This window comes from Jaculus jaculus, chromosome 2 (assembly GCF_020740685.1).
Source record: "Jaculus jaculus isolate mJacJac1 chromosome 2, mJacJac1.mat.Y.cur, whole genome shotgun sequence".
Taxonomy (NCBI): Eukaryota; Metazoa; Chordata; class Mammalia; order Rodentia; family Dipodidae; genus Jaculus; species Jaculus jaculus.
The window spans coordinates 17,212,242-17,239,653 of NC_059103.1; the positions used below are offsets into that span (position 1 = coordinate 17,212,242).

A 27,412-nucleotide genomic window follows, 5' to 3' on the forward strand; every position below is an offset into this window, starting at 1 on the left:
TGCGTTCCATCACAGTGATTCATTTCAGGTTCTGCTGGGGCGGGGGGGGGGGGGGGGGGGGGCTGGGGATTGGAATTCTCGGTTTCTAATTAGTCATTTTGTTTGACATTTAAAAACTGGCTGTGGCCGGGGTGATGGCCCAGTGGATAAAGGTTGTGCCACATGGGCGTGAATACCTGAGTTCCGATCCCCAGGGCCCATGTAAAGCTATGTGTGTGTGTCTGTAGAGAGTGTCCGTGCTTCCAGTGTGCCCACAGCAAGATGGAGGGTGGAGACAGGAGGATTTCCCAGGAACTTGTAGGCCAGCCAGCCTGGACAACGCAGTGGTAATCAATGAGTGATCTTGCCTCAAACAAGATGGAAAGCAAGAACCAGTGGCTGAGACTGTCTCTGACTTTTCTACATGCACTGCTGCTCACTCATGTAGCAACATGATCTCTGCACCCCCCCCCAAATGGACTCCTACCCTTGCATTTCTAGCTTACTTTCATATGTTTTCTTCACATACTTTGCTGTATGTGATATGAGTTACAAGTGTGTTTTGCTATCCTAAAGATTTATGTGTGTGGAGATATACATATTTATTTATTTATTTGAGAGAGAGATTGGGAATGGGTACGCCAGGGCCTCCAGCCACTGCAAATGAACTCCAAATGCATGTGCCCCTTTGTGCATCTGGCTTACGTGGGTCCCGGGGAATCAAACCGATATCCTTTGGCTTTGCAGGCAAACGCCTTAACCACTAAGCCATCTCTCTAGCCCAAGATTTACATTTTTTAAATTATTTATTTATTTGAGAAAGAGAGAAAGAGGCAAATAAGAGAGAAAAAGGGTGCTCCAGGGCCTCTAGCCACTGCAAATGAACTCCAGACACATGTGGCACCTTATGCACCTGGTTTATGTGGGTACTAGGGAATTGGACCTGGTTCATTAGGCTTTGCAGGCAAGTATCTTCACTGGTAAGCCATCTCTAGCCCAACATTTATTTCTATTTGTGTGTGCGCGTGCACACACACACACACACACACACACACACACACACACAAACCAGGGTCTTACCACTGCAAAGGACTATCAGTTGCATATGTCAGGAGTGCTGGGGAATTGAACCCAGGCATCCAGACCGTGCTACCAGGCACTTTCAACTTCTGAGCAGCCAGCCCCTATCCTAGAGGTTTTTACTGTGTTGAGACAAAACCTTGTTTGTTTCCCATCAACACCAGGTACATTGGACTTTGTCATTTTTTAGACATTCCTACTAGGACTCATTGCTTCGTGGTGTTTCCTGGTTTTGTTTTGGTTTTCTTTGTTTTGTTGGCAGTGCTGGTGGTTTAACCCAAGACCTCATTCATACATCCTCCACCAAGTGTTTTAGCACCAAGCCAGGTCTCCCAGCCCTCACTGGGGGATTCTAGGCAGGTACTCTATCAGGGAGTTTCATCCTCAGCCTTCTTTTTATTTTTTTTCTTGAGACAAGATAACATTTAGTTTTTATCTAGGCTGGACTCAAACTCACGTTAGAGCCCAGGCAGGCCTTGGATATACAATCCTCTTACCTCAGTCTCCCTAGTAAATGGAATGACAGGACTGAACATTTCATTTTCTTGTTCAGTTTTTTAGAAGTTCTTGTTGGCTAATTATAAAATGAATTTTGCTGTGATTTTCTTGTAACTGGCTTGTTAAACTGCCTGCTGTTAGCAGCTTTTTGACTTTGTATCACATTTCTGAAATAAAACCCAGTGTTTTGTTGTAAATGTAAATGCTAAAAAAGGTTAAACACAAAAATCCCATCACACCTCTGTGTAACCATTCCCCAGTGTAACAGTCTTGTTTTTCTCTGTATTTGTACTCATGAAGTGTGTAGCCTATGCTAGAACCAGCAGACACAGACCAAAGGCAGACACCAAGGGGCCCCACCCCCTTTGATTATTAATATAGTTCTCCTTTGATATTCTGTGCATTTGATTGCCCTGGTTTCTCTCTTTTTTTTTGTAATACAAAAACATCCAAGCTATTAAGATCTTTTATGATTCAAAGTAGAACGCTAGTTTTATTATATATGGAAAATGAATCCTTAAACTTCATAATGGCATCTAATTATTTCACATTTACTTGGATTATATACTGTTATTTTATTGCAATGTAATGTCCAATTATAGAAACGACTCCAAAGAGATGTGATTTTTTTTTTCTTTTTGGCTAAATGTGTAATTGTTTATTGAGTGCTTTTCTCATTATGGTTATTTCTCCCTTTTTTAAAATCACATTAACAAAGAAACTTGCTCAGATTTTTTTGTTAATTGATAATTATGTTGTTAAGAAAATCAAACACTCAGAGGATGGAAGGTGTTATGTTCACAACCGAAGTACATGCAAAGACGTAAATATTCTCACTCAAAAAGTTGCATTAAAATCCAGTAGCTGTAAGTCATATTGTTATCCAAATATAAAAGTATGTGTTTAGGGCTAGAGAGATGGCTTAGCTGTTAAGGTGTTTGCCTGCGAAGCGAAAGGACTTCCATTTGATTCCCCAGGACCCATGTAAGCCAGATGCACAAGGGAGCGCATGCATCTGTAGTTTGTTTGCAGTGGCTGGAGACCCTGGCACACCCATTCTCTCTATTTCTCTCTCTCTCTCTCTCTTGCTGTCTTAGATAAATAAAATTTTTAAAGTATGTGCTTAATATCTTTGGGAGAAAATATAATTTGTTTCATAATTTTATATTAATGAACAATACACTATTTTAAGTACCCAACTTGCACATGTAACATTATGTTATATGTAAATATAACACAGCAGTTCATCATAGGGGCAGTGAACCCTGGCTAGGGCTAGCCAGGTAGCTATTTCAAGTGGGATGACTCAAGCCTGTTATCCTTAGCTAATCCTACTGCAGTAGGAAGATTAGATGCTCAAAACCTGTCTGAACTATAGAGTAGGTTCAAGGCTAGCCTGGACAACACAGTGAGATCTTGTTTCAAAATAAAAGACAAAAGGTGGTGACGGCGGGGATGGGGGGAGGGGGCGGGGCTTAGGGCATGGCTATGTACCTGCCTAGGATGTGTTAGAGTGGGCCTGAGGGCGGGGCTCAACAGCAGCACAGCAGCCTGGGATTCCCCCAGTGAGGAGTTGGGGATGGGGCTCTTTGGTAGAGCTCTGACCCTCAGTACATGAGGCCTTAGCTGCAGTAGTAGTGCAAACCTCAGACGGTGTACTTACCTAAAACCAGACTTGGAAAGAACTCCAGGTGTGCAGCAAGGGACATGAGCCAGAACCTGAAGGTGGTCTGGTGGTCAGAGAAGCAAGAACACTATGGTGAGGAACAGGACATTTATTCTCATTATGGTGAGAAGTCTCTGGATCATATTAGAGGATGTGCACTGATTACATTGTAAAGCTCATTGGGACTGCTGGGAGGGGGCAATAGATTCTTGAACCATTGTTCTCCATGTCATTGCAATCACATTCAAAGGACTAGTAGAAAATGTGAGGGGGGGGGTGGAATAAATTGCTGGGGTGATTCTTCTGACTGTTTATGATGGGCACAGTCCAGCCAGATTGAGACTGGGAGAAGGTGAGTTTGAGTTTGACTTGAGCTGGAGGGGATAGTAGCAGGGGGAGCGTTGCATGAAATCTCAGGGTATGGCACTGTGTGTCCCAAGCCTTCAGTTGACTTCCCCTCTTCTGGTGACTTACTCTCTGTGCAAGGGCAGGGGACACTTCGTCTCCAGACAGTGACCTGTGCCATCTCAGCAGTTAGATCCTTTCTTCCAGTTGACATCACCCCATCTTCACTGCACCCTCCACCATAGCGACCTGTAGCTCTAAAGTTTGTATTTGAACTCTCCCCTGTTCTTGTGAAACATTGCAGCTAATGAAACGACACCAAGAGATACTATTTTTCAACAAAGAATATATGACATGGATGGTTTGTTAAAAAAAAAAATTAATGGGCTGGAGAGATGGCTTAGCGGTTAAGCGCTTGCCTATGAAGCCTAAGGACCCCGGTTCGAGGCTCGGTTCCCCATGTCCCACGTTAGCCAGATGCACAAGGGGGGCGCACGCGTCTAGAGTTCGTTTGCAGAGGCCGGAAGCCCTGGCGCGCCCATTCTCTCTCTCTCCCTCTATCTGTCTTTCTCTCTGTGTCTGTCACTCTCAAATAAATAAATAAAAAATTAAAAAAAATTAATGTAATAATTGACAAACTTTACCATCAGAAGAGAAAAACGGGGGCCGGAGAGATGGCTTAGCAGTTAAGGCACCTCCCTGCAAAGCCTAATGACATGAGCTCCATTCCCTTACAATGGCATGTCCCCGCCCTGGGCCAGAGGTGAAACTCAAATTAGCTTCTTCTCAACAAAAACCTTCATGCTTCCTTTTGCCTTTCATATGGTATTTTAAATCCTGTGGAGAAGGAACTGTGAGGTTTCCTTCTTTAATGTTACCAGGGAAAAAGGAGGTTGGGTCTGTACTTTAGTGAATTCTAAGCCAAATGTCCACCTAGATACCCATCAGTAGTGTCGGATAGGCCAGTAGTACCCCGTAGCACGGGCAAGCAGCATGCCGGGCAGGGCGCGGCACACCTGTACTGGAAGTGTCTGGGTTTACCTTCCGAGCAGACCTTCAGACAAGGCTTCGCGTGTGGGTTCTCGGCAGACCATACTTGTATGTCGAGACTACCGAGCACATGGGGAGGGGATGGACAGTTTGAGATCAGAAAGGTCGAAACTCACCAAGGGAAACTGTCCAAGTCCTCTCTCTTTTCCCACTCCTCCTTTTAGCCTAAGATCCAAAGGCTCCCTGATCTGAGACAAGAAGAATGGCTCATGGATTTGTTCTAGAAGTTTCTCTGCTGCTCTCACATAAGCCAGTCAAGACAGATTGCAGGGTGTTGGCGGCACTCGGCTCCCATGGGCCGCAGCAGGTTGTGTGAACAGATTGGGGAGCAGTTTTGTCATCGGTCCTCAGGAGTGCAGATAGAGAGAAAGCATTGCCAAAGTAGGGTAGGCACATCCAAGGCAGAGATCCACTTCTCACAGGGAGCTGTTGGGAACAGACAGGTGTGTGACCACAGCCTAGGGAATGGTGCCAACGACAGTTAAGGTGGGTCTTCCCACCCCAATTAACCTAATTTAGAAAGTCCCTCACAGACATGCCCTGAGACTTGTTTCCCTGTTCTTGCCAAATCCTTTCAAGTTGACAACTAAGATTAACCATCATCACAAAAGCCCAAGTGGACCATGGGGGGGGGGCGCTTTGCTCTGTAACCAAGGCCAGCCCTCATTATCTCCAACCATCAGACCTGTGACCCACACCCCTCTTAGGAGCAGATCATTGTTTTTGAGGGAGAGCAAGCCTTGGGCTTACCGTCTTCATGACCGATGACCTTTTAGTGTGGGATTCAACGTGGAATAAACAAGACGAAGCTTGTGAACCTCAGTGCGGGGTTGACCCACCCCAGGTAGAACGGGCCCCATCCGCCGTAGCATCCTGTAACCTGCCCATGAAGCTTAACCAGTGGCTGCTGTTGTTTTCCTCTTTAGTGTTTTGCTTCGTGTAGGAGCCCTCAAGCCCCTCGGAGATTTGTCACACGGACTTCAGCCCACAGCTTAGCCTCCCCGATGGTGATTAATGTTTACACAACATGACAAGCACAAAATGGAATCTCTCTGAGCTCTGCCAAGCACCCATCATCCCCCTGATCTTCCACTCTTGCAGTGTTTGAAAATTAATTTGCCTTGAACAAACAGTGGGTTCTCCTCAATTTATTTGTACAGTTTCAGTGACCGGGAAAAACCACAAGAGTGAATGTCATCCCTCCATTCGTTCGAGTAATTGAATCTGCTAATGGAACAAACTGGTCCCTGTTAAATGATTGCAAAGGAGAGAGAAAGGAGGAGGAGAATGAGATGTGTGCCCAAGAAGGTGGATGCTTTCCTGTGAAAGGGCCATTGTAGTGTAGGTTTGGAGTCACAAGAAACTGAAACACGGGGCTGGGGGGTGGGGGTGAGTTCAAAGTATTGCTAAAATAATTCAGTAGTGTAGATTGTTTTAATAATTACATACAAAATGTGCAGTCTTTGCCTAAGAGATTCTCTTGCGGGCTGGAGAGATGGCTTAGCGATTAAGGCACTTAAGCCAAAGGACCCAGGTTCAGTTCCCCAGAACCCACGTAAGCCAGATGCACAAGGTGGCGCGTGTGTCTGGAGTTTGTTTACAGTGGCTAAAGGCCCAACATGCCCATTCTTTCTCTATTTGCCTCTTTCTTTCTCTCTCTCTCTCTGTCTCTCTCAAATAAATAAAATAAAATTTTTTAAAAAGAGAGATTCCCTGGGCTGGAGAGATGGCTTAGCGGTTAAGCGCTTGCTTGTGAAGCCTAAGGACCCCGGTTCAAGGCTCGATTCCCCAGGACCCATGTTAGCCAGATGCACAAGGGGGCACATGCGTCTGGAGTTCGTTTGTAGTGGCTGGAGGCCCTGGCGCATCCATTCTCTCTCTCTCTCTCTCTCTCCCTCTCTCTGCCTCTTTCTCTCTCTGTAGCTCTCAAATAAATAAATAAAAACAAAAATTAAAAAAAAAATAGAGAGATTCCCTTGAAAGTAACAGACACAGAAAAGGTCAGCAGTGGTTGTCACTAGTGGTATGAAATACTTGTAGTCACAGAATTTGGTACTTGCATATGGTTTCTGGCTCCTCAGTGTTTTAAACTTTTTGGTTCTTTAATATTTCCACTTTAACGCAGCACATGCCCACAATGCCAACATTTAGGAAGTACAGGCTGAAGGATTAGGAATTCAGGGTCATCCTCTGCTAAGTAGCAAGTTCAAGCCTAGCCTGGGGAAAAAAAAAAAAAAAGGTAAGAAGAACAAGATCCAGAACCACCACCCCACTTTAAAGTCTGAGCAGTTTTTCTTACATGACTTCAATCTTCAGTCCTCCTGTGCTGTGAACTCTTGGTGTCTCCGTTATGTGCAAAAACAAGTAGAGAAATTACTGAAGGGCTGGATGGGTGAACACATGGTTGGACGCATGCATTGATGCACGGATAAACGGATGGATGAGTGGGTGGACGGGAAGATGCATGAATAGGTGAATACATTTTCTGATGACCAGTAGCTCAAATAGTTTTCTTGATGTCTTGGAGGCTTGGGCAGGCTTGCTACAGTAATAACCTAGCCATGAGTTTGTCCTACAAGGGTTTTTTGTTGTTGTTGTTGTTTTGTTTTTAAATTATTTATTTATTTATTTGAGAGCGACAGACACAGAGAGAAAGACAGACAGAGGGAGAGAGAGAGAATGGGCGCGCCAGGGCTTCCAGCTTCTGCAAACGAACTCCAGACGTGTGCGCCCCCTTGTGCATCTGGCTAACGTGGGACCTGGGGAACCGAGCCTTGAACTGGGGTTCTTAGGCTTCACAGGCAAGCGCTTAACCGCTATACCATGTCTCCAGCCTATACAAGGGTTTTTAACCAAATATAAGATGCATAAAGAACAAAGGCTCTGTGTGTGTGTGTGTGTTTGTGTGTGTTAGCTATTTTTGTCATTATTGTGACCAAATAACTGACAAGAAGCAAATTAAGGGAAGAAAGGTTTAAAGGCATGGCAGCAAGAGTGTGAGACAGCTGGTCACATTATATCAGCCAGAAGCAGGGCAGGCAGGGCTTGTAAAACCTCCAGGCCCACCTCCAGGTACCTCCCAAAGATTCCACAACCTTCCTAAACACCACCATCAACTGGGAACCAAGTGCTCAAATATGAGGCTATGGGAGACATTTTACACTCGGAGCAGACATTGTACCTAGAGTCTGGAGACTAATTCTTTTGTTTCTCCCCTTCCGCCTTCATCAATAACCATTGTCTCCTTGTTCACACACACCAGTGAGAATTAGATAGGCAAATGTTTATCTGGCCTCATGGTGAATCTTGGCTTGGCATTTTTGACTCGTCGTTAATCCATCCAGGAGGTAAGGATTTCAGTAATGGGAGCAGTCAGTTCTTCTCAATGACAGAATTCAGCCATGTTTGATTTGTATACATGGACATCATTACACAGATAACATTCAGTCAACATTATGACCATGCATATTGATAATAAGAAGCTTTCTTTTACTTAGTGTCAGTTTTCTCTGAGATCACTTGCTTTTTGAGACAGGGTCACATGTAGTTCAGGGTGACCTCAAACTCAGTATCTAGCCCCAGGCTTGCCTTAAGCTCCCGCTCCTCCTGCCCCTGACTCCCGAGTTCTGAGGTTTCAGGCCTATGTCCCACGACATCAACTAAAGTTTACCTGCACTTGTTCTGAACACACTGCGCCATCACTGTGTACTGTACGTCATGAAAGCCTCTGATGTGACTTTCTAATCCATTTGAATAACATGCTGTTGGACTTGGAACCACACTGCAGTTCATCATGGGGACACAAAATATCAAATCTCCACCTTGCTGCACCCAGTGACCATTTTGCAGGATATAACAAAAGATTCCATAGCATACACTTTTTTTTTTTTCAACTTTCTGGCCTGAACTATATAGTGAATATACCACGATACTCATGATAATATGTATAAAGGAGTTGGGGAGAAGGCTCATCAGTTAAAGGTGCCTGCTTGTAAAGCCTGCCAGCACAGGCTCAACTCCCCAACTCCCTACATAAAGCCAGATGGACATTCCTTTTGTAGCAGCAAGAGACCCTGGTGCATGCATGTGCGCACACACAAATAAATGGATTTTTTAAATAATAGAAAAAAAAAACCTGTGTGCAAAACCCTAACAAAGCATAAAAGAGAGAAAAGTGGGAAGTCATTTATACTAACATAATATACTTGGGCTGTGGAGATGGCTCATTGGTTACAATTACTTACTAGCTAAGCCTGGAAGCCCAGGTTTGATTCTCCAGAACCCACATAAGGCCAAATGTAAACGGTAGCAGCAAGAAACTCTGGGTGTACCTATGCATGCACATGTACAGATAAATAAATTAAGTGGTTAAATCTTTTTTAGAAATGTGATATTTTATTAAAGTACATAAATGTTTGTATAATATTCTTGCCTCTTTTTTACATTTTTATTTTATTTTATTTGAGAGGAGATAGAGGAAGAGAGAGAAGATGGGCACACCACAGCCTTCAGCCACTGTAAATGAACTCCAGATGCATGTGCCACCTTGTGCATCTGGCTTACATGGGTCTTGGGAAATCGGACCTGGGTCCTTTGGCTACACAGGCAAATGCTTTAACTGCTGAGCCATCTCTCCGGCCCTTTTGCCTCTTTTGATTATATGATGCTGGCTGTTGGTTTACAGGATAAAAATAACTTGTTTCTCATTATTAACATTGTTTCTGGTACAGGTATGGTTCGGGGGAGTGAGGCATAGATGAAAATAACTTACTACTTTTCCAGTTGGTTTTCATGGCCAGTTAATTTTAATCCATTTTAGTTATATTTTTAATAAAAACCTATTTTATTTTTAGCTGTGTGAAGAATATATGGATATTTTTATTTGTTATGGGCAGACACACAGTAAAACATTCTTCCGTCGGCTACTCTTCTGTCTCTCCAGTTCCAGTCCTTCTAGAACCACTTTGCACAAAAAGTAAAAGCGAAATATGTTGTTTTCTTCCCTTTGGGTACACATACACATCCTTCATTTTTGGAACCACAGTTCTTTCTGGGGCATGGGGAGCTCAAACTGAAGTAACCATTTCCCAGTTGATCTCATTGGATTGTTTTCAAACTTTGAATTTAACACACCGTGTTGCTTTAGTCTATCTGTAGACTAACTCCTTACCCATCAGGCTAAGGGAACCCCACATTGTTGTGTGTGACCTGCTCCCAAGTGGACTTATAGGTAGGGTGTCCACTATACAGGTAAAGTACAAAGAAGGGGCCATTCCACAGGAAGCCTGAATGATATCTCTCTCCAAATCAGAGCTGAGGACATGGCTCAGTAGATAAAGCTCTGGCCATGGGTACTTGAGTTCTGATAACCTGACCCCCACATGAAAGCCAGAAGGCATCGTGGGCTTCTGTAAACCCAGCTGGCCTAGGGGTGAGATGGGTGACAGAGACATGAGAATTTCCCAGAAGCTCGGGAACAAGCTAGTCTGGTAGATGGAGCTGTGAAGGAGAGACTGCCTCAAATGAGAGGGAAGATGAGGTCCAACACCCAAACATATGTGACCCCCCCCCACACACCTCAAAACAGCCACCTTGTCTTAGATCTTTAAAAGAAAGAGCTGGAGAGATGGCTCTGTGGTTGAAGGTGTTTGCTTGTAAAGCCTAATAGCCTGGGTTTGATTCCCCAGCATCTACTTACAGCCACATGCACAAAGTGGCACATGCATCTGGAGTACATTTACAGTGGCAGGAGGTCTTGGTGTGCCCATTCACACACACACTGTCTCTCCCCCTTCTCCCTCTCTCAAATAGTTTTTAAACGTTTATTAAGTCAAGTTTATTGATTTATATGTTATTTGGAATAAACCCACCATTTTTGTATAGTGTACCATGTAATTTTAATTTGTAGCATGGTATGTTAAAAATCAAAGGAAGAGATTTCCTAAACCCCAAGATGCAATGAATATGGTATTTAATAGTAGCCGATTTGCACATTTATGTTTCTTTCAACCTCAGCAGAATTCATCTTTCGACAAATTCACAGCGCACGGTGCAATACAGAACTTTAAAAAAGTATGTCCCTGCCAATTTTGGAGAACTGCAGTAAGACACATTGACTGTCAGGATGGAAAAAGCTTAACTGGGACGGTGCACTTATTGAATAATTTAAAGGGAGAGGAAATGCATTACCGGTTAGCCACAAAAATGCACGGCGCCTAATCAGAGCCTAAAGAGACTTGTGCACTCAGGGACTCCCGAAGCCCATTCTGCCCCTGGTGTGCTTACAGCCCTCAGGCCTCCAGGTTGCGAAGGCTGCTGTACCACACCTTGACAGATGGGTGGCAGCTCTCTGGTCTAGTAGAAATTTGTGTTTGCAATGCTGAATATAGAAGGCATTTAAAAAAAAATTTTTTTTTTTCAAAAAAAAGGCTGGGCATGGTGGTAGATAAAGGAGGATCGCTGTGAGTTCTAGGCCACCCAGAGAGTGCATCGTGAATTCCAGGTCAGCCTGAACTGGAGCGAGACCCTACCTCAAAACAACAACAACAACAACAAAAAAGGCTTTCACTCATTTTTTATCTGTGTGTACGCATTCATGTGCACACGTATTGGCACACATGTCACTACTTATGTGTGGAGGTCAGAGGACACCCTCTCAAAGTGTCTGTAGTCCACCTTCTTTGGGACAGGGTCTTTTGCCCTTTTGCCGCTGCCAACAACTGCAGAGAAACCCCAATGTAGTTGGCCTGTGAGCTCCAGATTCTCCTGGTTCTGCCTCCCAGTGTCTCCCTGGGACCACAGACACATGTGGTCCTCTGCATCCGGCTTGGCACAGATGCTGGGGAATTGAACCTAGGACAGCAGGCTTTGTAAGCATGTGTCTTTAAGTGCTGAGCCACCTCTTCACCTTAAGGCCTGCCTTCTGATGGAAAGTTTATGTATTCCTCAACGGAAAACCTGTCTCTGAATTTCCTGTGTCTCTGTAGTCAAAATGCAATTATATAGGAGGGAGGGAAGGTCAAAGAAAGGTAAAACACTGTGTTATTCAGTCACATTCCCATTGCTCACTATTGGAAATGCTTCACTTTTTTGTATGTTCAAGAACCATAGTTGTTCTTTGTTATTGTGGTTGGCATTTATTTATTTATTTATTTAGAGTCCAGGTCTCAACTCTAGCCCAGGCTAACCTAGAACTCACTCTGTAGTTCAGACTGGTCTCACACTCAGGATAATCCTCCTACTTCAGCCTCTAAATGATATACCACATGTGGCTAAGAACCTTACTTGTTTTAAAAGAGAAAAATCAGGCTGGAGGGATGGTTTAGCAGGTAAGGCACTTGCCTGCAAAGCCCAAAGAACCAGGTTTGATTTCCCCAGGATCCACATAAGCCAGATGCACAGGGGGTACATACATCTGGAGGTCATTTGCAGTGGTTGGAGGCCCTGGCACACCCATTCGCTCTCTCTCTCTTTCTCTCTCTGCCTATTTCTCTCCCTCTCTCAAATAAATTAAAAAAAATTTAAATAAATAAAAGAGAAAAATCAACTTGTTGTCTGTTGTTTCTTACTCGTGCTCCATAAGAGACAGTAGAGGAGGGCTAGGGTTGTAGCTTGGTGGATACAGTGCTTGCCTCCCATGCACAAGGCTCTGGGTTTGACTTTACCCAGCACCCGCATAAGCCAGGCATAGTGGTGCATGCCTGTAATCCCAGCACAGAGGAGGAGGAGGAGGAAGAAGCAGGAGGATCAGGGGTTCAAGGTCATCTTTGGATATATAGTAAGTTTGAGACCAGCCTGGGCTACGTGAAACCCTGTCTCAATCGACAGAGATGATAGACGGGTAAATAAAAAGTGGGGCAGAGGAATTGAAAGTTCATTTTTCCATGCTTCTGGTGGTTCAGGCTGGAATCAGTCTCCTGGTCAGTTTAACTTTCTCTCCCTGCGGAAGACAAAAGTATGCCCCCCCACCCCACTAACTCTTCCCATCTGTCTCTGTCCCCTTCTCAGAGTGTACAGTCCCCAACAGTAAGGGAAATAGAGGCGCCAGGTGGGTAACAGCAGATGCTGTGATTGGCGGGGCACCCCGTGAAGTTCATGGTTCTGCGCACACTTCACGGCCCGGTTTTGTCTCTTTTTCTCTCCCCTATACAGATCCAGACTTAGGTGTTGGCACACTGCCAGAACATGACAACCAGGATGCAGGGCCAGTTGTCCCCAAGATATCGGGTCTAGAGAGGAGCCAGGAGAAGAGCCAGGACTGCTGCAAAGAGCCCATCTTCGAGCCTGTGGTGCTTAAAGACACTTGCCCTCAAATTCCACAGCCACTCCCCCAGCCCCAGGCTGAGCCCCAGCTCCGAGCTGCTCCATCTCCAGGCCCTGACCTGGGGCAACGCACCGAGGCTCCGCTCCAGCCTCCCCCTCCAAGTACGCAGCCACCCCAGGGCCCCCCAGAGGCCCAGCTACAGCCTGCCCCACAGCCTCAGGTCCAGCGGCCGCCCAGGCCACAGTCCCCCACCCAGCTGCTCCACCAGAGCCTCCCACCGGTACAGGCTCACCCCGCATCTCAAAGCCTGTCTCAGCCACTGTCGGTCTACAACAGCAGTAGCCTGAGCCTCAACAGTTTAAGGTGAGCCTCCATCTTCCTTGGGGAAGGGAGGGATCCTGGCGAAGGGGCTTGAGGGAAATGGGCATGGTCTGGTTGGAACTTGTTCTTGTTTTTCTCTAGAGGACACCAAAAGGGGCTGTTGAATGAGACGTAGGTCCCTTGTGTTGAGTGTGGGGGATTCTGTGAAGGAACTCGAAGGCAGAATATAGGCAAGTAGTTCCTGGGGAGTCCTGGCAGTGTGAAGGCAGGTCAGAGAAGCCAGAGGCACGTCAGGCACTGGATGGCCAGAGTCTAAGAAGGGAGGCCCTTTGGCTGTGGGAGAGGAAGGCTTCAAGAAAACCATGTCTGCAATGTCAGGGGCCTGGTGTCCACGAAGCGCCCTGATTTGAATTCCTTTCCCTGGGGTATCCCGTCCCATATGAGTCAACCAGATGTGTGGGGAGGAAGAAACAGTCCTCACACAGAGAGCCTAGAACACGAGTGTTCAGCCAGCCGCCCAGGACAGCTGTGAACGTGCCCCAGCACAAAACCATAAACTTACTTAAAACACTGTGAGCTTTGTATTTCTGCAGTGCTTTTTCTTTGCAACGCGACTGCGGGTGGACAATGGCCGTGTCACATTGTCACCCAAAATAAACGCCTGTCTCCTCTCATAACCCCTCAGGCCACCAGTTAGTCACCCCTGGATTTAGTGTGGGGCCCAAGACAATTCTTTGTCTAATGTGGCCCAGAAAAAACAAAAGGTTGGATACCCCTATGTGACTCAGTGGCAAAGAAGAAGAGTGCATAGAGGGAGGCCTAGGCGTGCGACCCCTGTGCATCTGGCTTATGTGGGTCTTGGGGAATTGAACCTGGGTCCTTTGGCTTTGCAGGCAAGTGCCTTAACCACTAGGCAATCTCTGCAGCCCAACTCTTTTTGAATGTTGAATGTGAGAACTTAGCTGCAGAAGACGGACCCCCAAGATTCAGACAGGACGTACTATCCAGATACAGGGGCATCTAGAAACTGTCATCATTCTAACTGCCTGTGTATGTAGTGGGCGGGACAGTGCACGGATCTGGACTTGTTCACAAGGCTGCTAGGTGCTAGGGTGTGTTAAGAGGAAGAGACAAGAGAGATATTTTGAATGGCTCTGGACTAGGGGGAGAGCTCAGTCTATAAAGTGCTTGCCTCACAAGCATTAGGCCCTGAGTTTGATCCCCAGGACCCATGTCAAATGTCAGACATGGTGGCACACGCTTGTAATCCCAGTGCTGGGGGAGGCAGAGACAGGAAGATATCTGGGACTCACTGGCCAGCCAGTCTAACCCAATGGGTGAGTTCCAGGCCAATGAGAGACTGTGTTTCAAAACAGATGGATGGTGCCTAAGGAAGTATACCCTTGAGGCTGTCTTCTGGCCTCCATGTGAATACACACACACACACACACACACACACACACAAGTCAAAATAAAATGAATTGCTAATGTCTTTCTCTCTTTTCTTTCCTCCCACAGCAGTAGCAGAAGCAGCACTCCAGCGAAGACCCAACCGGCCCCGTCTCACATTTCCCACCACCCGTCGGCCTCCCCATTCCCCCTCTCCCTGCCCAATCACAGCCCCCTACACAGCTTCACGCCCACCCTCCAGCCCCCTGCACACTCACATCACCCCAATATGTTTGCCCCTCCCACCGCTTTGCCTCCTCCCCCGCCACTGACATCCGGGAGCCTGCAGGTCCCCGGACATCCTGCCGGAAGCACTTACTCAGGTATGATGGAGGCCTCGAACCCTGCCCGTGCCTCCTCTGCCCTTTGCTAGTAACCACCTCACCCGTGGGCTGGATTTACGCCACAATTTTCTCTTTCGCTGGTTACTTTCCTCAAATCTGTGGGCAAAGGTTCAGCAAAGATATGCTAGCTTTGGCTGGGGCGGTTGCTCAGTGGATAAAGCCTCCCCACACAAGCTTGAGTTCCTGAGTTCAGATCCTCAGCACCCACTTCAGAGCAGGAAGCCACAGCAGGCTTCTGTGACTCCAGCATGCTTGTGGCAAGATGGGAGACAGAGAGAGGGCCAAGCCCAGCACGACCCTGGAAAGACAAACATTGAGCAGGAAGAATGGGGTTCTTGCCACTGAGTGGCAAAGCCTAGAAGATGCGTGCGCCTTACTCTGCGTACCAAAGCAGTAACAAAATCCCTGGGCGCGCGTCTGTTTTGTCCTAGGATCTGAGGTTGTATCTTGGTATATTTAATATATAGCCAAAGACAGTTCTTCATCCAGTGTGGCCCAAAGACACTAAATGTTGGGGACACCTAGTACAAGGGCTTTGTTGAATAGGGCCATCTGTGTTCTGTAAAGGTGACAATATATACAAGAATTTTTAAAAAGGGTTTTAGATATTTATTTGGGAGAGAGAGAGGTAGATAGAGAATGGGCACGCCAGAGCCTCCAGCCACTGCACACGAACTCCAGACGCGTGCGCCCCCTTGTGCATCTGGCTAACGTGGGTCCTGGGGAATCGAGCCTCAAACCGGGGTCCTTAGGCTTCACAGGCAAGTGCTTAACTGCTAAGCCATCTCTCCAGCCCAACTGTTATTTACTTATTTGATAGCAAGAAAGAATGGGCATGCCACAGCCTCTAGCCACTGCAGCGGAACTCCACAGGCTTGCGCCACCTTGTGCATTTGGCTTACATGGGTACTGGGGAATCAAACCTGGGTCCTTAGGCTTTGCAGGCAAACTCCTTAACCGCTAAGCCATCTCCCCAGCCCACGTTTGTAATTTTTGCATTGGACTATGTTCATAGTGATGGTCATTTGCATGCAGCCTGTGGACACACCTGCCAGTGTGTGATCTGAAGGAAGCTCCTGTCACAACCCCCCACCCCCTCTTCTTTTCCAGAGCAAGACATCTTACGGCAGGAACTGAACACGCGTTTTCTGGCCTCTCAGAGTGCTGACCGCGGGGCGTCCCTGGGTCCTCCTCCCTACCTGCGGACCGAATTCCACCAGCACCAGCACCAGCACCAGCACACCCACCAGCACACGCACCAGCACACCTTCACCCCGTTCCCCCACGCCATCCCTCCCACCGCCATCATGCCGACGCCAGCACCTCCCATGGTGCGTACCCCAGGCAGAAATGTGAGGATGAGTAGAGCACACTCTTTTCTTCATGAAGCACGGCTGGGGGTGGGGGTTGGCGTGGGAAGTCGTGGCTCCCCTCCCCCCGAGAGTGGATGGGGAGTGATGCCTCTGCGGGAGGTTTCTTGGGTCTTAACTCAAGAGAAGGGAAACCCCCCCCTCCCCCCAGACCTCAAGAAACCCAGTGTAGACAGATCCACCTGGCACTGTGGGTGTGTTTAATTTCAGATGCCTCACATGCGACATTGGTAACTTCTTTAAGGGTTGTATTTGTTGGCTTGGGCATCCTGGGGGATTTGTCACCTAGTCTAAGAGTGTCAGGTACCCATACAGAAATGCTTCGCCCACACAGGGTACCATCTCCTTGGTCAGATGTTTTTCCCTCCACCAAGTTTCCTGGAACAGCGATAATCTTACACACTATCACCAAGCCTGCAGGGCCTGATGGTGGGTCCACAGAGACAGAGCTCAGCAGTGACATAGCCTTGGTCTTGTCTGGAGACTGGCACGTACCTGGAGAAGTAGTTGGAATGTTTGATTTATAGATCAGGAACTCTAGTGAGTAGTGCATAGTAGAATTCTATACATATTCAGAGAGAGAAGCCTTAATATTTAAAAAACTGCCTGTTTTTAAGGCACTTGATGTTAATGCTGTAAGAGTGGTGGAGGAATTTTATTCACCTACTGTTACTTTCTCAATTTCTCCCTTCCCCCATCTCCAATTTCATATTTTTAATGTTTAATGAATTTTATTTAGAGGAATATTAAAGATGGGGGCCTTATACCAAAATCATTTTCTATAGCATATCATATTTTTCAAGGCCTAACAATGTGAGAAAATTTCATGTTGACCAGTGCAAGCTGTTTGACAAATACTTCAAAGGCAAGAGTCGTTAAAACACCCAGAAGATGACATTGTTCAGGGGAAACAATGATAAACTTTTTTTTTTTCTGTTCAGGAGGAAAAGGCCCTCAGACCCAGCCCAATTCTGTATTTGTGTTGTAACACATTTCACCCAGAGAGCTGAATCGACAGTTTCCCTACCAAAATGAAGATGAAGGAATTCTTGGGATAAATCAGGCCGCACACCCACTTCTCTGGTTTATCATAACTGCCTAATTTTCTCCAGGTCTGGGGTTTTTCCCCGTGCCAATCTCCAGACATAGACCAGGAAGGAAGGCACCACGATGCGCCCAGGAGATAGGCCCAGCGCGCGGGGTTATCAGTTCTGCATTTGCGTGCCTGTTCCGGTCACTAGCTGGAATGGCCCTCATGTACAGTGAGGTTACGCAGTCCAGTGACATCGTGATGGCATAGACATTTATTGAGGGGTCACCTCCCCATGAAACAGTACACCAAAAAAAAAAAAAAAAATGCATCTGATGTAACTAGCTTTTGCTTTGATCCCTTTGCAGTTTGACAAATACCCCACCAAAGTTGACCCGTTCTACCGGCACAGTGTGAGTTGTATTGCCGCGCCACGCATTTTACTGTAACCGCTTTCCCATTTTTTTTTTTTTTTTTTTTTTGGTATCCTTGCCTAGTGGCCTTCCCTCATCATCTTTGCAAGAGTCCCCATGGCTCCCCCGTCACTCTGGGTGCTTGCTTTTGTGGCGTTTTTGCTTTCGGTGACGATGCAGTATATCATGTTCAGAATCAAAAGATCATGAGCAGGCTGGGCATCGTGGTACTCACCCGCTGCGATCCCAGCACTAAGGAAGTGGAGGCAGGAGGATTGGTAATTCAAAGTCACCCTTAATTATACTGTGAATCCCAGGCCAACCTGAGCTCCATGAGACCCTGTCTCAAAACAAAAAATAAGCAAACAAACAAACAAAAAAAACATAAACATTTCCCAGGTGGAACTTTCTGGAAGCAGGCAGCTGCCCTCTAGAGAGGGGTGGTTTTCAAGTGGGATTATCAGTACATCCAGAGAGTCTGAAACCACAAGATTCCAAATGCAATGAAACCAGAACTCATGAATTCAGCTTAAATTCTTTCATACAGACAGAGCATCCCTTATCTTTTGACCCGTACCTCTTCAAAAAGTAGGTTTTCCCCTTTGTCCTAGAATGAACCACAGAACTCTCTTACACATAGCAGAACTGTTCCCTGGATCTTATTAGTTCAATTGGCACGTAAAAATAACATTTTAATTTTTAAAAGGCCTTATCCGGACATGGTGATACACACCTGTAATCCTAGCTTTTGTAAGGTGGCAGCAAAAGGGTTGGGAGTTCAAGGTCATCCTTTGCTACTTAGTGAGTTCCAGGCTAGCCTGAGCTACATGTGACCCTGCCTCAAAAAAAAAAAAAAATCAAAAACAGGAACAAAAGAGAAAAAAGCTAAATTAATCATAAACAAAAAAAACACCTTAAAATTGAAACAATACTGTTTTCCTCTTCAGACTCGAGTCTTTGTTTTAAAAGAAGATCTGCAATTTTAAGAATATGTTCTAGATTATAAATTGATACCAACTTAAGTTGAATATTCAGCTACTTGGGCGACAAAAGTTTCTCTTTGAATACTTTCCTGTGATATTTTGATTATGGGGTGAATACTGCATCATTTTTATCTGAAACTTTGTAAGTTTCTTTGCTGGCTGTTTTATTCGTGTTTTAAAAGTGAGACCAGGTGAGACCAGAAGTAGGGAAGATGAATCAGTGGTTGTAGTCCTGTTGATTAACAACATCCAGGTTGTTTGTCTTAATTATTAGATAACACTCTCTCAGCCTTGCAGTGGAAATACTGCTTGACAAATCAGAAAAGAAAGGTCATTTCAACTTTAAACCGAAAGGTGCACAGTACTTATTAGTCACGAGTGTAGCGGAGACATGAAGACTGGAATAGATTATAAAATCAATTAGAATTTTTTTTTTTCCCTCTAGAGGCTTTTGCAAAAAGAATCAGAGGGGCTGGGGATGTATTCAGATGGCAGAGTGCTTGCCTAGCTTGCATTGAGTCCTGGGTTCCATCCCCATCCAGCACTGCTAAACCAGATATGGTGGTGCATGCCTATGATCCCAGCACTGGGGAAAGCAGAGACAGGAGGATCAGAAGTTCAAGGTCATTCTCAGGCAAGCCTCAGATACATGAAACCCTGACTCAAAAAGGGAGGGGGGGTGATTAGAAAAGTATATACCCACACATGGTCCACCTTGAGCCCCCGCCCCAGCCATTGTCCATCTTGCTCTGCTTGGTACTGTGACTCAAAACCTCTTTTCAGCCACCTCACAGAATCGAGTGAACCTGTGGTTTTCCTCCCCCTGCCCTTCCTCTGTGTTCAGCAGATGTAAATGAAGGACCAGCTGATGAAATAACTCTTACAGAGAGGGCCCTATGTTTGGATGGCTCAGCCTTACTTCCTAAGACTGTATTTGGTGCCTTTCTATAATGCACACTGAGGGTCCCAGGATTTAAGGTGGAAGAGAATAAACCCATGGGAATTTTCTGTCTTAAGACTGAGCCATTTCAGTGTCAGCTATATTTATCTGTAACAGGAGGAAACTGAAAAGGGGCCTCCCAGCTTTCTTTCTTTGTTCATTCTTTCTTTTTTAAAATTGTAACCATTTAAAGCAAAAGGGCCACCTGGAGTCAGAGTCATAGAGATTTGAGTGTGTTTTAGTGTGGCGGTGTATTTAATTACTCCGCCTTTTAGAATTTACTGGGGGAGAGTTCTTTCATAATATCAGTGATATCGGATAATGTATGAAGTCCCCTGCTTGGGGGATTAAGACGTTGTAAGGAGAATTAAGATGCAGTACGCTCAAGTATCTAAAACACAATTTTAGACTTAAAAGTAGTTTAAAATGAGGGCACTTGGCTTGCAATCACTGTGTAAGTGGATTTAGTTCAATATCAATTAGTCTGTAAAACTTTACTATAGCTTTGCAAAGAGCAAAATGAAATAAAGACCTATAGGGAAAAAAAAATACATGCTCTTAAAGGAGACAGGAGTGTGAAATGAGGATTTCCATCATGACCAAATAAATGGCTGACATGAATGCATTATGAGGAAAAGCGAGAGGCAGGGAGATGGCTCAGTGGGTAAGTACTTGCCAACCAAGCCGGAGGACCTTAATTGGATCCCCAGCACCCACATAAAAGCCAGGCACGGTGGCATGCATCTGTACTTCCAGTGCTGGGTGGGACAGAAACCGGAGGATCCCCAGGCCTCAATGGCTTAATCTCTGTGGCAGGATCAGTGAGGCCCAGGTTCAGTAAGAAACTGTCTCAAAGAATAAGGTGGAGAGAGATTGAGGAAGACATTTGACATCATCAACCTCTGGCCTCCATTTGTTGTATTTTTGACTTATTATACAACCATAATTACTTAAATATCCATGGGATAGTTTGATCATAGAATCGGGAAAATAATTCCTTTTAAAGGAAGGAGAAATGTATTTATGTTGTCTTCAGTATTGCTGTATTCCATCCCCACCACCACCACCACTGTCATTTGTCCTTTGTAAACTGATTCTAGAAAACCCCTATTTTTTCCCCATCAAAGTCATTCTCTTCCTGCCATTGAGTAGTCAGAGTCACATGTCAATGCTTGGCTTCAGTGGGCTTGTTCACTGAGTAACCCATCCAGTCAGAGGTGGCCATAAAGAGCCAGGCTTCATAGGTAAATTCACAGGCGTTTTGAGTGCCTGGAGGTACCATAAAAACAAGTAACTTCAAACTACACCATGGCATTAGTGCTCCCACAATTATCCCAGTGCTTCAGATTACCACTGATAGCAGATGATATTTTATGCTTCCATATTGACCTTCTCCAAAAATTGGCACTCAGATTTTAAAACATATAGTCATTTTCCTCCCCACAAACGTCTGTCATCATTTTAGACGAGAGGGTTAACTTATCCTCTGGAAATGCCACTTCTAAGACGACTTAATGAAGCAAGAATTGTAAATATCTTCTCATTTCCTCCAACTATTAAAAATCTAAATTAATCTAAAACTAATTAAGTGTTAACAGTATAAAATCCTCACACTCTAAAAGACTTGCTTCTTTTTCTCTTTCTCGTTTTTTTTTTTTCTTTCTTAATTTTTTTTTTCCTAATTAACTTGTAATTTTCTGGGCATGTTATTTGGCTCAGTATCCCTCCTGTTTTTGTTTTTGTTTCTTTTTTTTTTATATATATACGCATTGAAATCTGCAACCGTTGAGGCCTTGTATGTGATTTCCCAATTAATAATTAGAAAAGCTTCCTTTCTAATGATGTGCTCATCGGGGACATCATTTGTTGGCTGATTGATTCTGAACTACTTTTAACTTTTTAAGTTGAGCATTCATGTTGCATCTGTGTAATCATTCCATCGTGGCTTCCTGACTAATTTAAGCGTCACACCGAGATTAGTTGGCTTGCTAATGTTGATGTCTTTCTATGGGAAGGGAGCGGGACTATATCACATGCCTCCTACTAAAACCGTTTTTGTTTTTTTTTTATTTATTTTTTTTTTTTATTGTTGTTGTTGTTTTGTCCCTCCATCTTTGGCCGTAGCTCTTCCATTCCTATCCTCCTGCAGTCTCGGGCATACCCCCCATGATCCCACCCACTGGCCCTTTTGGTTCACTCCAAGGAGCATTTCAGCCGAAGGTAAGAACCGTACACTGAAGACTCAGGCGTGTTTCTGAGAGGAGGGCCAGGCTAGATGTGAAAATGGCTTCTGTGGACACATGTCTTTATAGTGTGACTAGTTTTGTCCCACTCAAAGGGATCACAGAGATTAGAGTAAAAATAGTTGTTCTTTTAGTACATGAGGTTTGAAACCTTAACAGAAATTTAATTTCCAATTGCTACTACCCATGTAATCTTAGGGAAACGAAGATTTTCTATACACTTTAAAATAAAATACACAGACTAAAACCAGCTATGGTGGCACATACCTGTAGGCTCAGCACTTGGGAGATGAAGGCAGGAGGATCAGAAGCTCAGAGTCATCCTCAGTTAGGATACATGTGAAACTCTGTCTCAAAAAAATATATATATATATGCTGAATACATATTTCATGTGTACATACACATGCACAAGCTTTTTTCTTCCCAATACTGTGGACATAAGTTACCTTTTAGAAATTGTCCTGAATGTTGGACATATATATATATGTGTGTGTGCATATATGCATCAAGAAACCTTTGAAGTACATGTTATTAGCCAACACAAGAAGTTGAGTCTTGATGGATTTTAACAAAGGAGTGGGCTTACAAATTCTACTAAAATTATATCCTGTTCATTTGCCTGGGAAAGATGCTTTTCTTCACTGTCTTCCATCAGCCACATCTGTCAACACACAGCCTGTCTGCAGGGACAGACAGCCACCCTCTCTGCGCTCTTCCTCCCTCGCCGCTCACCCTCAGTTTTTCCCCTTGCCCTGCACCATGCTGACACTTGGCCAACTCAAGATCTGTCTTCTGTTTCTAAAATCCTACTTGAAGTCCGCCTGTTACTCTTTATAGGAACTAAATTCTTTTTCTACCTAGGCCGTTCAGCTTGGGCTCCATTATCTCTGACAGTAAATATTGAAGAGTGATTTTCAGAATGCTTGACCTTTTAAAACTCTGCCCTGGTGTGCTGGGGCTTTAGCTCAGTTGGTAGAGTGCTTGCCTGGCATGTACAAGGCCCTGGGTTCCATCCTCAGCACCACATAAACCTGGTGTGGTAGAATAATTTTGTAAGCCTATAATCCCAGCACTCAGGAGGTTAGAGGCATGAGGATCAGAAATTCAAGGTCATCCTCAGCTACATGAGTTTGAGGTCAGCCTGGGCTACATGAGAACTTGTCTTAAGAGAAAAGAGGGGTACCTTAAAATCTGCTGCGATAGTAGTAGAGAGCACTTGCCTAGAACCCCCCCACAAAAGGCCGAGGGGCCTTGCTCAGTGATAGAACACTTGTCTAGAATGTTCCTGTGAGGGTCTGGAGGTGTGGCTCAGCAAGAGAGGGCCTGCCTGGAAGCCCCCAATGAGAGCTTGGGGTTATGGCTCAGTAGAACACTTGCCTAGAATCCCCTAAGTGAGGGGCTGGATTCAATCAACAGCACACTGAAATCTGTATTTGAAGAAAGAAGCATCCTTCTCGTGTTAGTTACTACCCTGAGAGTAGAAACTGAGAGCCCGTGTTGTGTGTGATTTTGCTTTTCTTCATCTACCTAATTTCATTCCTAAGGTCAAACGTCCGTTTTGGGTCAGAGTCTCCCAGAATGAGAGCATGCATTTCTAAAGGCATGTTCCCATAAAAGGAGGAACCGAAACTGAAATTAAAAGGGGTTGGATGGTAACACCTTTGAAATCACACTTTTCTGGAATTACAGTTTACATGCAAGGGAGTGGATACAGGGGGCCTTTAGGATGGCCACAATGAATGCTTCCTATCTAGAGATAAAATAGTGGTGATTTTTAAGCTACTCCCCTCTCAGTCTGCTCTGAGCTCATCCCTCAGATGCTGGTCTGTCCCCACTAGGTTAGGACAAATCTCTAGTTTGTCCCCAAGCAGACTGGTAGGTCATTTAAAAAATTAAGACTATTTCCCTCACTCACAATTATCCAATCACACCGAAAACTACATCTGGGCAAGAAAGTGTCTCTCCTGGTGTTGAAATAGGCCTTTCCTGATTGAATATGTAGATTGCAGTTCATTAGCTGAGTTCTTCATATGTATGCAAATCAGGCTGTTAACAACTCCAGCTTAATTGTTAGTACTACCACAGCTGATTGCTTTTCTTTCTTTCATTCTTTTTCTCCCCTTCCCCCCCATCTTCCTTGTAGGCAAGCTTCGTGCCTAAACTTGAGCTTTTCCACACCAGTTAACTTCTGATGTGAGGGAAATGCATGCAAGTTTGGTTTCTTAAAGAAAATGACAAGTTCTTTTTATTTATTTATTTTTTAATCTCTTCCCACTGGACAATAGTGATTGCTCCTGAAGTGGGTTTTTTCTTTTTTCTTTTTTTTTTTTGCTTGTTGTTATTCAGAGAACAAAAGCATAGAGATAACGTTAATATTATTAGTGATATTTAAGAAGGGTGGTGGGAATTGGGAAGACAGAAGCACAGAATTTAATAGTAGATCTGTGTGGTCCCTAAATTAGATTCTCTTGTCCCATTTCCACCACTGCTAATGAGTAATTACCGAATGTAATTTCTTGTTATTGTCTGCCAGTTTAAAATGTAGGGTTAGCTTAATGTCTATAAAATACTGTCAGCTATTCTGATGAGGAGCACCTGATATTGCAAATTATAATAATGTTCACTTAAGCATTTCTTGGAATGTTTGGTGATAAAGCAAAAAAAGAAAAATTTACCAAGTTGAAAACAGTGAGTGACAGTCAGCAGATTAATGGGAAACAGAGGTTTGTTTGTTCGTTTTGAAGACAGGGTCTCATGTAGCCCTTACTGGCCTTGAATTTGCTACATCCCTGAGAATGACCTTGAACTTCCCACCCTCTGGCCTTCACGTCCCTGGTGCTAGGATTGCAGATGTGCACCACCACACTTGGGCTTTGCACTTCCGGGGACCCTCCTCGGCTTCACATATGCTGTGTAGGCACTCTTCCCACTGAGCCACATCCCCAAGAAGACAGTTTGAGGGTGACGTTTAGCTGTGTTGCTTCTTCCTGTGATGTGTGCTTATTATTTTATTGTTTCAGGGTTTTAATTTTTTTTTTCATTCTTACTTTTTGAGGTAGGGGGATTGAGACAGGGTCTTATGTATCCCAGGCTGGCCTCTGGCTCTTGTTTCTATAGCTTCCACCTACTGAGTTCTGGGATTACAAGTGTGTGCCACCACTCCCTCTTAGGTCTTGGGCGTTTTGTTGTGGGGAAGTACACCGGACCCACATCGCTGCTTTAGAAGCCTTGACAACAGAGGACAGTATGTCATCAGGGCCCCTGGAGCAAACAGTCTTACTTAAGGGCGGATGGGGCCATTGAGAAAGAAAAGTTCAAGGTGAAGCAGGAGAGATGAAGTTTCACTTCCACTGTGTAGCAAGAGGGAAAGAACTGCTTTCGTGTCCTGTGTTTTGTGCTTCTAAACTGTGATCTGATTAATTTGTAGACATCCAACCCTATCGATGTGGCTGCTCGGCCTGGGACGGTCCCGCACACATTACTCCAGAAGGACCCGAGGGTAGGTACAAAGTGAGGCTTGGTCACAGGCATGTGCAAGGGACAGCCCATCCACTGTTTGCAGCTTATATTTGGCTCGTCAGAATGAGCTGCTATTTCACAAGTGCTTTGAGTTTGTGTTAGAAAATGCCAGTTACTGTAGAAGTCGTGAAACTCCAGGGACCTGAGGAGATGGCCCAGGAGGTAAGAGTGCTTGCCATACAAGTATGAGGGCCTGATTCAGCCTGAGTTCGATTCCCCAGCACCCACATGAACAGCTGGACTTGGTCATGTATGTACACCTATAACCCCAATACTGTTGGGACACAGAGAACAAAGAACCCTGGGCCCACTGGTCAGCCAGTCTGACCAGAAATGGCAGCTCCAGGCTCCGTGAGAGACGCTGTCTCAAGGAAGCGCACAGAAAGTGACAGAGGAGGACACCTGATGTTCTCTTCTGACCTCCTCAGGTGTGGGCACAGGCTACATGCATCTGCAGACACACGCACGGGCACACACCACACATGCTACACACACACACACACACACGCAAAACACAAAAATTAAATTGAAAAGAAATGAAATTTAAAAAATGTCTCTCCTGAGGCCACATGAATGAGTTGCCAGGAACTGGGGGTGCAGTTAGCTTATCTACTTTCTACCTGACCAGTTGTCCCTGTCCACAACACTTTGTTTTTCTGAGCTTAAGAAATAGCGGCCAGGTGTCATGGCGCACACCTTTAATCCCAGCATTTGGGAGGCAGAGGTAGGAGAACTGCCATGAGTTCAAGGCCACCCTGAGACTATATAGTGAATTCCAGGTCAGCCTGGGCTAGAGTGAGACCCTACCTCGAAAAACCAAAAAGGAAAAGAAAATAAACGAAAACAGAAATAGCTGTAGAGTAGTTTGAATGGGAAAACACTAAAGGCCTTTCTTCCTGGAAGTCAGGCCTCTCACCCCCCACCCTCTCCTCCGAGGTCAGGAAGTTACTGGTCTACTCGGCTCTTAAGGCTGTTTACTTCTAATGTGCCTGGGATCCTGTGTGCTCTTGAGCTAAATAAAATATCCATTATGCTCTGGTTACGTTATCTAGCAATAATTGATGCCATGCCTACTTCCAAAACAGAACACCAAGTCACAGGCGAGATAAGAGCTTGTCTCGTTGAGTGTGGCTTATGACTCCACCCTCTTAAGTATTATTTTATAATGCTTAGTGAATTTCTTAAAAGTGGCTAACCCGTGCTCGCTTCAGCGGAACATATACTAAAATTGGAACGATACAGAGAAGATTAGCATGGCCCCTGCAAAGAAGAAGAAGAAAAGAAAGTGGCTAACCTCTGACTCATAGCCATGGACCCCACAGGGTTATTAAAAAAAAGAGCCTGAATCTGCAGAGCTGGGACCTCTCCAGGCATCCCTCGATCAGCGCCTGAAGCCCCACCCAGTGACCTTGAGCAGCAGAGGGCACACCTCATGTGTGGTGCAAACAAGGCAGCAAGCGCTGAAGGCATAGGGCATGTTGAGACGGATGAAACTTTGTACCAGAGGGCTTGTTGGCATGGGTGTTCCGACTCTTACAGGGCGGGGGAGGGGACACTTAGCACTTTTGATAGTGTGAAAATGGGTTAATTATTCTCGAAAAGGGCTTCATTTAAAAGTAAAATTCTAACATTTTAATTTCCCCTCCTAATGAAGCACTACAAATTTGTTAATTAGAGCAATTGTTTGAGTGACAGGCATGTAACCAAGTTGTCATTTTCTCTTCACAGCTGACAGATCCTTTCAGACCTATGTTAAGGGTAAGAAAGCATCTCCTAGAACTGTTTTTGCAATCCCTGTTTGACTCCCTGCGGGTTAAAAATACACTGTACCAAGGAAATATGCTGGAGAGATGTGAAGTCAAAGGTCAGAGTAACAGTGCTTGGGTTTTGCAAGGAGTGATATGGAAAATGGCCTAAA

The 27,412-nt window shown here is 45.0% G+C and overlaps 1 protein-coding gene and 1 non-coding gene across 7 annotated transcripts in view; both read left to right on the plus strand.

Annotated features, from left to right (window-relative positions):
- Positions 1-27,412, plus strand: part of Auts2 (activator of transcription and developmental regulator AUTS2) — a 1,279,269-nt gene that overhangs the window by 1,230,000 nt on the left and 21,857 nt on the right. Inside the window, exons 7-13 of one of the 6 annotated variants that reach the window (XM_045144585.1) lie at positions 12,770-13,244; positions 14,724-14,974; positions 16,106-16,347; positions 17,764-17,808; positions 21,856-21,951; positions 25,403-25,474; positions 27,223-27,252. In XM_045144585.1, the coding sequence (XP_045000520.1) occupies positions 12,770-13,244; positions 14,724-14,974; positions 16,106-16,347; positions 17,764-17,808; positions 21,856-21,951; positions 25,403-25,474; positions 27,223-27,252 (1,211 nt within the window). Of the gene's footprint in view, positions 1-12,769; positions 13,245-14,720; positions 14,975-16,105; positions 16,348-17,763; positions 17,809-21,855; positions 21,952-25,402; positions 25,475-27,222; positions 27,253-27,412 lie in introns of all 6 variants that reach the window. The other 5 variants (XM_045144588.1, XM_045144584.1, XM_004662575.3 and 2 more) reach the window with 5 other exon arrangements.
- Positions 26,695-26,797, plus strand: LOC123459046. The gene has a single exon (XR_006635976.1). It is a non-coding gene; the product is annotated as a U6 spliceosomal RNA (small nuclear RNA).